The sequence below is a fragment of the Hevea brasiliensis genome, chromosome 16 (assembly GCF_030052815.1).
Source record: "Hevea brasiliensis isolate MT/VB/25A 57/8 chromosome 16, ASM3005281v1, whole genome shotgun sequence".
In the NCBI taxonomy this organism is placed as follows: domain Eukaryota; kingdom Viridiplantae; phylum Streptophyta; class Magnoliopsida; order Malpighiales; family Euphorbiaceae; genus Hevea; species Hevea brasiliensis.
The window spans coordinates 6,426,824-6,438,982 of NC_079508.1; the positions used below are offsets into that span (position 1 = coordinate 6,426,824).

Consider the following 12,159-nt stretch of genomic DNA (forward strand, 5'->3'; position numbering starts at 1 on the left):
TATTTATCTTCTTAAATGGTTTTCTTTAGTTTCCCTCAAAACTAAGGTGGCGACTCCTCACTCTTTCCCACTTCGGTGAGTGATCGTCCGGGCGACCGCAAAATCCCATTGCGACAATCATCAGCATCTCCCTCTTCAACGTTTAATGCCCAGGACTTTGAAGCCTTTGTTTCCCCTAAAATTTAATTCTTGCAGTTCCTTTTCTTCATTAGCGTCATCTCTAAATCTGAAGTTATCAAAATCACGCAATGAACCACAAGATTTACTCTTTGTCATTTTTTTCCTTCCCCTTAAGTTTTCCTTTTTCTCCTTGTAGTCATAAATGCTAGATCTAATTTCATTTTTATTGAAACTAAGGAAAGGGACTAGTCTGTAGCTACAGTAGTAGGTAGCAAAATAATAATAGAGGAAAATTTTCCCTTTAGGCTTTAGCTTTTAGAACTCCAGCTAAGTAGTTTGCGCTTAGCCGGTCCCAAGCCCGGATAAAGTAGGAGGGTTACGGTAGGTAACAATCAGCGTAAAAATTTCATCACACCTTATGATATGGATTCAAATGATATAAACGTTGAGGCGTCCTCTACTTACGACGCACTACATCGGAGCCCAAGTGTAGTGAGAAATATGTAAAGGTGTAGGGCGTTCACCGAAAGCAACACGCCATGCCGGCGCCCAGGTGTGGTGTTAAGTGAGCAAGGGTTCCCACAGCATGGACGGGTGTGGGTAAAGAAGTTAATCCATAGGACAGATAGTAGAACAGATAATGGAACAAAACACAAGATAGACATAGAAAACAATAGAAGATATCATAGAAGGAAACCAATTAGGAAGGAACAAGATAGGAGGAGGATCAGAGTTGGTACTTGGAATGTCGGATCACTTATGGGAAAATCAATGGAGCTTGTGGATACCTTAGAAAGGAGAAGGGTGAATATTGCTTGCATTCAGGAGACTAAATGGATAGGAGAGAAAAGCAAGAAAGTGGGTAATTCAGGGTACAAACTATGGTTTACCGGAAATGAGAGAAATAAGAACGGAGTGAGTATAATCATAGACAGGATATTGAAAGACGCTGTAACAGCTGTGAAAAGAGTAGGAGATAGAATTATACTAGTAAAGCTAGTACTAGAAGGAGAAACAATAAATATTGTTAGTGCTTATGCCCCACAAACAGGACTAGATAGTGAGAGTAAACAAAGGTTTTGGGAAGATATGGATGATTTAATGCAAAGCATATCGAATGAAGAGAATGTTTTCATTGGTGGATATTTGAATGGACATGTAGAAAGTGATAGGCAAGGTTATGAGAATGTTCATGGACGTTTTGATTTTGGCAGTCGAAATGAGGAAGGAAAAAACATCCTGAATTTTGCTATGACATACGACCTATTACTAGCAAATACCTACTTTATAAAAAGAGTCACATTTAGTGACTTTCAAAAGTGGGCAACATAGAAGCCAAATCGACTTCCTCTTAACCAGGAAGACAAATAGAGCTCTGTGCAAGGATTGCAAGGTCATTCTAGGAGAGGCTTTAACAAGTCAACATCGGTTAGTGATCTTGGATGTCAAATTTAGGAACAATTCAAGTAAGGTTAGAAGAAATAGAGTAGCTCGAACAAAGTGGTGGGAGTTTAAAGAAGTAAAACAAATGAAGTTATAAATTTGAGCTTCTCGAGTCCGAAGCAAGGAAGCTGAATATGGAAGCCAATGATATGTGGATACAGATGGCATCAAAGATTAGAGAAGTAGCTAAAAAAGTACTTGGAGAGTCTAAAGGACATGGACCACCCTCAAAAGAGAGATGGTGGTGGAATGAGGAAGTACAAAAGGCAGTGAAAAGAAAAAGGGAATGGTATAAGAAATTACCTAAATGTAATAATAATGAAGCATATGAACAGTACAAGATAGCAAAGAAAGAGGCAAAATAGGCAGTTAGTCAAGCAAGAGCACAGACCTTTGAAAAGTTATATGAGAAACTTGGAACTAAAGAAGGGGAGAAAGATATTTATAGATTAGCAAGGAGAAGAGAAAGGAAATGTCAAGATCTCAATCAAGTTAGGTGCATTAATGATAAAGAAGGAAAAGTATTGGTGAAAGATGAGGACATTAAAGAAAGATGGAGAAATTATTTTAGTGATCCCATTAATAATAGTCAAAATGATAATAGCGTGAATATAGACTATAGAACAATAGAAAAGAATGTGAATTATACTAGAAGGATTAGATCTTTAGAAGTAAAGGAAGCACTTAAGAGAATGAAAGTGGTTAAAGCTTGTGAATCTGATGGAATACCAATTGAAGTGTGGAAGTCTTTGGGAGATATGGGAGTGGCATGGTTAACTAAATTATTTAATAAGATTCTAAACTCAAAGAAAATGCCCGATTAATGGAGGAGTATTTTAGTACCTATTTTTAAAAATAAGGGAGACATACAGAGTTGCTCAAACTATAGGGGAATTAAACTTATAAGCCATACTATGAAGTTGTGAGAGAGAGTTACTGAGCATCGACAACGTCATGATACTTCTATCTCTCTCAATCAATTTGGCTTCATGCTCGGTCGTTCACTATGGAAGCGATCTTTCTCATGAGAAGCTTAATAGAGAAATATAGAGATATGAAGAAAAATCTACACATGATTTTTATTGATTTGGAGAAGGCTTATCATAGTTTTCCAAGAGATGTCTTATGGAATGTGTTACAGCAAAAGAGGGAATCTATCAGGTACATACAAGTATTGAAAAATATGTATGAAGGAGCAACTACTATTGTGCTCACAGTGGTAGGGGACACGAGATTTCCCGATCTCAATTGAATTACACCAAGGATCAGCTATAAGCCCTTATCTTTTTACATTAGTTTTAGATGAATTGACGAAACATATACAAGAGAATACTCCTTGGTGCATGATGTTTGCGGATGATATTGTTCTGATAGATGAGACGCGAGAATGAGTCAATAGAAAGCTAGAGCTTTGGAAAAGCACTATAGAGTCAAATGGCATTAAGTTAAGTAGAACAAAGACAGAATACATGCATTGCAAGTTCAATGAAGGCTAAACTGGTTATAGGGAAGGAGTTAGTTTGGATGGAGTGGTGCTTGTCCCAAAGTAATCACTTTAAATATCTCGCTCGATCCTTCAAGTATATGGGGGATGTGAGGAGGATGTTAGTCATAGGATTAAAGCCGGATGGTTGAAGTGGAGACGTGCCACGGGAATTTTATGTGATCGCAAGATTCCCAATAAGTTGAAAGGAAAATTTTATCTTACAGCCATACGACCGGCTATGTTATATGGTAATGAGTGTTAGGCACTGAAAGAGTCGCGTGCGTCAAAAATAAGAGTTGCAGAGATGAGAATGTTAAGGTGGATGAGTGGCCATACTAGACTAGATAAAGTCCGTAATGAGAATATTAGAGAAAAGGTAAGAGTGGTGTCAATTGAGGATAAGTTGAGAGAAGGGAGATTGAGGTGATTTGGTCATGTGAAGCGTAGACATACGGAGGCTCGATTAGACAAGTAGAGCACATTAGGTTAGAAGATAGAAAGAAAAAAAGGGGTAGACCTAAATTGACTTGGAGGAGAGTAGTACAACATGACCTAGAAACATTACACATTTCTGAGGATTTAACCTAAAATCGTGTAGAGTGGAGAAAGCGAATCCATATAGCCGACCCCAAATTTTTGGGATAAAGGCTTAGTTGAGTTAAGTTGATGCTCTAGCCTTTAGCCTTAAAAAGGAATAGTGATCCTTATCCTTGCTCAGCCAACTAGGCCTTGCCTTCATTGTTCTTGTCCGAGTACAACCAACTAGACAATGACTTAGGTTGACTCAAACAAAGTTGCCCCAGTGCATCCTTGTCCATGGTAGTCGAAGAAAGCACTCTTTACTTGCTAAGATGCTATCCTTTTTGACAATTGAAATCTCATAAGTAGTCACATGCAACCTTGGATGTATGATTTAGAAGTCATTTCAACAAAAAAAGTATCAAGTAAATGAGGCAAGTGCCTCAATCCAAGGACTCACCTAGGAAATGCCAAGGTGAAGCTGCCATACCTGGACCAAGGATAGGTCCTTATATGAAGTTGTGAGAGAGAGTTACTGAGCATCGACAACGTCATGATACTTCTATCTCTCTCAATCAATTTGGCTTCATGCTCGGTCGTTCACTATGGAAGCGATCTTTCTCATGAGAAGCTTAATAGAGAAATATAGAGATATGAAGAAAAATCTACACATGATTTTTATTGATTTGGAGAAGGCTTATCATAGTTTTCCAAGAGATGTCTTATGGAATGTGTTACAGCAAAAGAGGGAATCTATCAGGTACATACAAGTATTGAAAAATATGTATGAAGGAGCAACTACTATTGTGCTCACAGTGGTAGGGGACACGAGATTTCCCGATCTCAATTGAATTACACCAAGGATCAGCTATAAGCCCTTATCTTTTTACATTAGTTTTAGATGAATTGACGAAACATATACAAGAGAATACTCCTTGGTGCATGATGTTTGCGGATGATATTGTTCTGATAGATGAGACGGGAGAATGAGTCAATAGAAAGCTAGAGCTTTGGAAAAGCACTATAGAGTCAAATGACATTAAGTTAAGTAGAACAAAGACAGAATACATGCATTGCAAGTTCAATGAAGGCTAAACTGGTTATAGGGAAGGAGTTAGTTTGGATGGAGTGGTACTGTCCCAAAGTAATCACTTTAAATATCTCGGCTCAGTCCTTCAAGTATATGGGGGATGTGAGGAGGATGTTAGTCATAGGATTAAAGCCGGATGGTTGAAGTGGAGACGTGCCACGGGAATTTTATGTGATCGCAAGATTCCCAATAAGTTGAAAGGAAAATTTTATCTTACAGCCATACGACCGGCTATGTTATATGGTAATGAGTGTTAGGCACTGAAAGAGTCGCGTGCGTCAAAAATAAGAGTTGCAGAGATGAGAATGTTAAGGTGGATGAGTGGCCATACTAGACTAGATAAAGTCCGTAATGAGAATATTAGAGAAAAGGTAAGAGTGGTGTCAATTAAGGATAAGTTGAGAGAAGGGAGATTGAGGTGATTTGGTCATGTGAAGCGTAGACATACGGAGGCTCCAGTTAGACAAGTAGAGCACATTAGGTTAGAAGATAGAAAGAAAAAAAGGGGTAGACCTAAATTGACTTGGAGGAGAGTAGTACAACATGACCTAGAAACATTACACATTTCTGAGGATTTAACCTAAAATCGTGTAGAGTGGAGAAAGCGAATCCATATAGCCGACCCCAAATTTTTGGAATAAAGGCTTAGTTGAGTTAAGTTGATGCTCTAGCCTTTAGCCTTAAAAAGGAATAGTGATCCTTATCCTTGCTCAGCCAACTAGGCCTTGCCTTCATTGTTCTTGTCCGAGTACAACCAACTAGACAATGACTTAGGTTGACTCAAACAAAGTTGCCCCAGTGCATCCTTGTCCATGGTAGTCGAAGAAAGCACTCTTTACTTGCTAAGATGCTATCCTTTTTGACAATTGAAATCTCATAAGTAGTCACATGCAACCTTGGATGTATGATTTAGAAGTCATTTCAACAAAAAAAGTATCAAGTAAATGAGGCAAGTGCCTCAATCCAAGGACTCACCTAGGAAATGCCAAGGTGAAGCTGCCATACCTGGACCAAGGATAGGTCCTTATATGAAGTTGTGAGAGAGAGTTACTGAGCATCGACAACGTCATGATACTTCTATCTCTCTCAATCAATTTGGCTTCATGCTCGGTCGTTCACTATGGAAGCGATCTTTCTCATGAGAAGCTTAATAGAGAAATATAGAGATATGAAGAAAAATCTACACATGATTTTTATTGATTTGGAGAAGGCTTATCATAGTTTTCCAAGAGATGTCTTATGGAATGTGTTACAGCAAAAGAGGGAATCTATCAGGTACATACAAGTATTGAAAAATATGTATGAAGGAGCAACTACTATTGTGCTCACAGTGGTAGGGGACACGAGATTTCCCGATCTCAATTGAATTACACCAAGGATCAGCTATAAGCCCTTATCTTTTTACATTAGTTTTAGATGAATTGACGAAACATATACAAGAGAATACTCCTTGGTGCATGATGTTTGCGGATGATATTGTTCTGATAGATGAGACGCGAGAATGAGTCAATAGAAAGCTAGAGCTTTGGAAAAGCACTATAGAGTCAAATGACATTAAGTTAAGTAGAACAAAGACAGAATACATGCATTGCAAGTTCAATGAAGGCTAAACTGGTTATAGGGAAGGAGTTAGTTTGGATGGAGTGGTACTGTCCCAAAGTAATCACTTTAAATATCTCGGCTCAGTCCTTCAAGTATATGGGGGATGTGAGGAGGATGTTAGTCATAGGATTAAAGCCGGATGGTTGAAGTGGAGACGTGCCACGGGAATTTTATGTGATCGCAAGATTCCCAATAAGTTGAAAGGAAAATTTTATCTTACAGCCATACGACCGGCTATGTTATATGGTAATGAGTGTTAGGCACTGAAAGAGTCGCGTGCGTCAAAAATAAGAGTTGCAGAGATGAGAATGTTAAGGTGGATGAGTGGCCATACTAGACTAGATAAAGTCCGTAATGAGAATATTAGAGAAAAGGTAAGAGTGGTGTCAATTAAGGATAAGTTGAGAGAAGGGAGATTGAGGTGATTTGGTCATGTGAAGCGTAGACATACGGAGGCTCCAGTTAGACAAGTAGAGCACATTAGGTTAGAAGATAGAAAGAAAAAAAGGGGTAGACCTAAATTGACTTGGAGGAGAGTAGTACAACATGACCTAGAAACATTACACATTTCTGAGGATTTAACCTAAAATCGTGTAGAGTGGAGAAAGCGAATCCATATAGCCGACCCCAAATTTTTGGGATAAAGGCTTAGTTGAGTTAAGTTGATGCTCTAGCCTTTAGCCTTAAAAAGGAATAGTGATCCTTATCCTTGCTCAGCCAACTAGGCCTTGCCTTCATTGTTCTTGTCCGAGTACAACCAACTAGACAATGACTTAGGTTGACTCAAACAAAGTTGCCCCAGTGCATCCTTGTCCATGGTAGTCGAAGAAAGCACTCTTTACTTGCTAAGATGCTATCCTTTTTGACAATTGAAATCTCATAAGTAGTCACATGCAACCTTGGATGTATGATTTAGAAGTCATTTCAACAAAAAAAGTATCAAGTAAATGAGGCAAGTGCCTCAATCCAAGGACTCACCTAGGAAATGCCAAGGTGAAGCTGCCATACCTGGACCAAGGATAGGTCCTTAGACTGTGCCTGACTTGCCTTTGATCACATTGCTCCTAACTTCGTTTGAATAGGCAGGGCTCAAGTGTGTGTCTCACTTTAAGAGTCTTATTTTAATGGGACCTCTATTAATGACTCAGAAGACTTTTAATAGTCTAATCTTTTAAAGTTTTATATTTGAAGTACATCCTAGATAACCCTATATATCCATGTAACCTCTTTTGGTCATTCATGATTATAGGTATAGCTTTTTGAAAAGGAATAAATATGGTTTTTACCATGACTTCGCAATGTATTCGCAATGTCTCTTCAAACTTCAAAAGTATATGACTAAATCCTTCAACTTCATTTTTGTTCAATGGTAGCCTTTATCATTATTCATTAGTGCAATCTAATTACATTAGCACGGCAATTGAGATTCTGCCACGACTCAAATTTAGGGCCCAAGAACAGAATGGATTGAATTAAGTAATATAAGGTTGTAAAACAAAATATTAAATTTTAAGTAATTAATATCATAAATTTTAAATTGAAGGAGACAGTGCAAAAATATTATATTTTGGGCACTAAACTCATTACCCTTCAAAAAATCATTCCAGTATTAGTACACTCTGTGGAAATTTTTGAAGCAGTCCTAATTCGTAGGTCTGATTATAGAGGAATCTTAGCCATGATTTGTGACTTCTACGTTTTTCTTTCTTTCCTTTAGTTACACCACAATAGTCCATCCCCAAAATTCCATCTTCTCAACAAAACTTGTAAATTTCCAACATATGAAACCCTAAAATATACAATTTCCCCAATTTATAATTATGGTTAGTGCTCATCTTATATCAATCATTAGAGTTAGTGCTCATATTATATCATTTGTTAGAGTTAAAGATCAGACAACTTTGTTGCTAGAAAGAACTTTAACCAATGTGACAAAATCTTGATAAGTTACTTAGAATTCTTTACTTTTAATTTCACAAGCAATTAAATATGAATTCAGGAATCACTTAGCTCCATCAAACTATAAAAAATATTCCATTGAAAAACTATTTAACCAGCACATCAACTAGCATCAAATTCCTTCTCCAAACCTCCGTTTAGAACAGATAGCAACTATAAAGCAGCTCAAAACCAAATTTCTTGTCATCTTCTTGTGATTTCTAACGGTCATATCTGCAAGAATCCCGAAGCCCTAAAACATTATCCTTTCAGCACTCACTTTGCAGCTATTAAATCCTTGAGAAGATTTTCTCCTGAAACCTATATCAAGGTTGGGGGGTCTAGATTACCTTTGTTGTTTTACGTATTTTCAATCTTACTTTTGAGTCGTCTATTTTTATTAAGCCTCTATTCATAGTCTAAAGAGTTGTTTAGTAAAACCAGCTCAATTTCGTATTCAAAGCCCATGTTCTTTTTATAATGGAATTTATTCTTTCATTTATTAGTCAATTTGAGAGAATTATTTCTAACAACTTTTCTAGAAAATGTTGTTTATTTGGAACCATGTGCAGCAACCTTATTCTGGAACAATTGCTTAGATTTCCACGATGTAATTGCGAAAGATTGTATTTCTTTCCCTTAATTTTCACACAACCATTAAATCTGAATTCCTGAAACTAATTGTAGCACTTAGAGCACTAATGTTGTGAATTTGGAACTGATTCTTATATCTTTCACAAAATATAGTCAAAAGTGCATCAGGTGCATGGCTAGGTGAAAGATGACATTGACCTAGTGCCTTTATTAAGGCACAGGTACCTCGTGAGAGAAACCAAGTGCTACTGTGTGCACATAGTTAAAAGGACTGATTGCTGAAAAAGAAAAGGGCATTACCAAATTAAAGTTTTATTAAGATGGATGGAACATGGAACTTAATATAGACGTGTTCATAACTGAGTAGAAGCTTCACTCTTGACTAAGTATAGACATGTTCATGACTTAATACAAGTCCATCGTTATGCAGATGTCCTTTTAAGATAAAGATGAGAATACTCAGTAGAGCACTTAGTGCGTCCATGTTCTATCTTGTTCACAGGAGTTTGCCACATAAACAAATAAAAAAACATGCAGACAAGAATCCTTTTCCCAATCTTTTTGGACTTGCTTACCAGTTTAAGGAAAAATGAGCATCCTCTCTAAATGAACATTCTATACTCATAAGAATTTTTACAAAGTAGAAACAGTTCATAATTAAAATAGTATAAAACTGAGTACATAACTTAATTACTGGAACAGAGCATTTGACTATCTTGAAATGCAATACCTAGGAAGAAGCTTGACATGTGAACTAGCACAATTCATAGGTTAGGCACGTTATAAAGGGGCATAACTAGACAAAAGATTCATACGAATTTTCATGATCAACTACAGGCATGGATTGATGAATAAATGCATAATCACATAGACATACAATATTGAAATGCAAAAAAACAAAAACCAAAATGTAACATGTAAAGCATATCTCCATTTATGCATTGTAAATTGCAATAGTGTAAAGAAATTAATAGTTGTATGCTTTTGTCTTATAATGCAGTGATCATACTTCTGGTAAGGTAGTCATAAGACCTCACAGAAAGTAAAGATGGAAACCATAGAATATGGTGTGAAAATAAAAAATCATTGCAACATCATTTTAGATAAGAGAAAGTATAAAGTTTGTACCCTGGAGAAGCAGAAGTAGTGGACAACGTGGGAGATGGGGGATGTCTTCCTGGTAATGGTATCAGCAACGTCTTTAAAGCAAACATTTGAAGGTCGGTGGCCAACCCATTCATCCTTTTGATGTCAGCCACCTAACACAATTTCAAAAACTTACAAAAATTATTGTGCAGCCTTCAAAAGCATAAATAGAAACATTGTGGCTGGACCCATATCATAAAATGAAGTGATGGCAACTAGGTAATAACACTATTGTTGATTTCATAAGACTAGAAAGCATCTCAAATCAAATTAAAAAACTACCCAGATAAAATTTTAAACTAAAAACAAAAATTAAGGGGAAAAAAGTATAGAGATTGAAGAAAAATGAAAATACCTCAACGCCATACTTGATGGCCACACCAGCGAGAGTGTCCATCTTGGAGACCTGATGCTGTATGAAATTCTTACTAGTATTAGCAATTCCTCCTCCTGATGAACTGCCATTTGAAGGAGACATATCTGCTCTGTTATTCAAGCAAATCAGTTCAAACTGCTTCCTTGTTCTTGAAATCGTAGAGAGAGAGAGAGAGAGAGAGAGAGAGGTAACTGGGTCTGAAGTTGAGCAGATCGGCGGATAATTAGATTTCAAACAGTGGAATTACGACTGAGATCATGAAATTTAACAAATAATTATATATATATTTTAGTAGAAAGAGAAGAAATTAGAATTTTTATATATTTTAGTAGAAAGAGAAGAAATTAGAATTTTTATATATTTTAGTAGAAAGAGAAGAAATTAGAATAATCTAGGAATCAAAATCCAATCATCAGATTCTTCCTCCCATCTCCCATTTGCGCTTCAATTGATTCATGTGAAAGAAGAGCCGACAAAATGTCAAATGTTAGGCTTTTACAATTTTTTTAGGGGAAATTAAGAAAAAAAAAATAACACTTGGTTTCACCAAATTCTCAATTGAGGTTCACTTTGTGACACGAAGTAGTAACTCCTTGGCCAAATTAAGGGGGCGTTTGTCATTCCCTGCTGTTTTCTTGTTTTCTAACCTTTAAAAATTAAAAACTAATTTTTGTTTTTTGTTATTTATTTTTTAAAATTATTTTCTAAAAACTGTTTATAATGGTTTTTTCATAAAAATTGTTACATATAAAAAATAAATAAATATTTAATAATATAATAAAAATAAATATATATTTTAAAAAATTAAATTTTTTAATATGCATTACTACACATTTTCTATACTTATTGTATGTATTAATAATTTAATATTTTTAATATATTATTTTTTATTATCTTTTTATATGATGTATTATTATTATTATTATTATTTATTAATTATTATTATGATAATATAATAATTTTTTATTTTTTATGAGATATATATTATATGTGTACCTATAATTTTAAATAAGTTAATAAAAATAAAAAATATTAACGAAAATAAAAATTACAGAGATAAAATTTATTATAAAAAATTTTAATATTATAATATAATATTATAATAGTAAATATTTTATAAATATATAAATTTAATTATTTATTATTTTATTGATTTATATATTTCACGTTAAAATTCTTTAATAATGAAATGTTAAATTTATTAAAACTAATTAGCTTTTAGCATTATATAAATTTTATAAAATATATATAATTAACATGAAAATTGTAAATATGTATAAAAAAATAAGAATTACACTTTGTGTAACACCCCTCACCCGATTGCAGTGTAACCGAGCGAGGTGTGCTACATTCGGTGTCAGAGCACTTTATTCTCATCTTACTTTATTCTTTTAATAATTTGATCTCGTTATATTTTAATATCAATTATTTTTTTAGACGGAGAATGTAACACTCTTCCTGTAGCAACTCCGTACATTCTCATTCGGTGACGATGTCGATCGGACGATAGAACGTCGTAAAAATATTTAAACTAAAGTGATGAACTATAATTAACTCAAATATTAATAAGAAAAATTTTAAAAAAAAATTTAGAAATAAAATACAACCAAGTTAAATGAGCCGGTGTCCAAGCGATGGGTAACCTAGTAGGAAGTTGCGGTTAGCGATGGGTAACCTAGTAGGAAGTTGCGGTTCTCGCAACTAGGAGCCCTAGACCTGGGGAAAAATTCATAAAATAATTTTTGGGACTCCAGAGAAGGGTTATTGAGGTTCCTATGACATTAGAATGCCAAGAAAATATTTAAAAAAATTTTTCAATCAGTACAGACAATTTTGGCCAGTTAA

The 12,159-nt window shown here is 35.2% G+C and overlaps 1 protein-coding gene across 2 annotated transcripts in view; it reads right to left on the minus strand.

Annotated features, from left to right (window-relative positions):
• Positions 1–10,896, minus strand: part of LOC110654918 (uncharacterized) — a 45,877-nt gene extending 34,981 nt beyond the window's left edge. For both annotated transcript variants that reach the window (XR_009144661.1, XM_021811049.2), the window contains exons 1-2: positions 10,294–10,896; positions 9,921–10,051 (exon numbers count right to left, since the gene is read on the minus strand). Coding sequence is in view for 1 of the 2 variants with exons in the window: in XM_021811049.2 (XP_021666741.1) it covers positions 9,921–10,051; positions 10,294–10,416 (254 nt within the window). In the remaining variant the exon portion in view is untranslated. The remainder of the gene's footprint in view (positions 1–9,920; positions 10,052–10,293) is intronic.
• Positions 10,897–12,159: the final 1,263 nt, after the last annotated feature.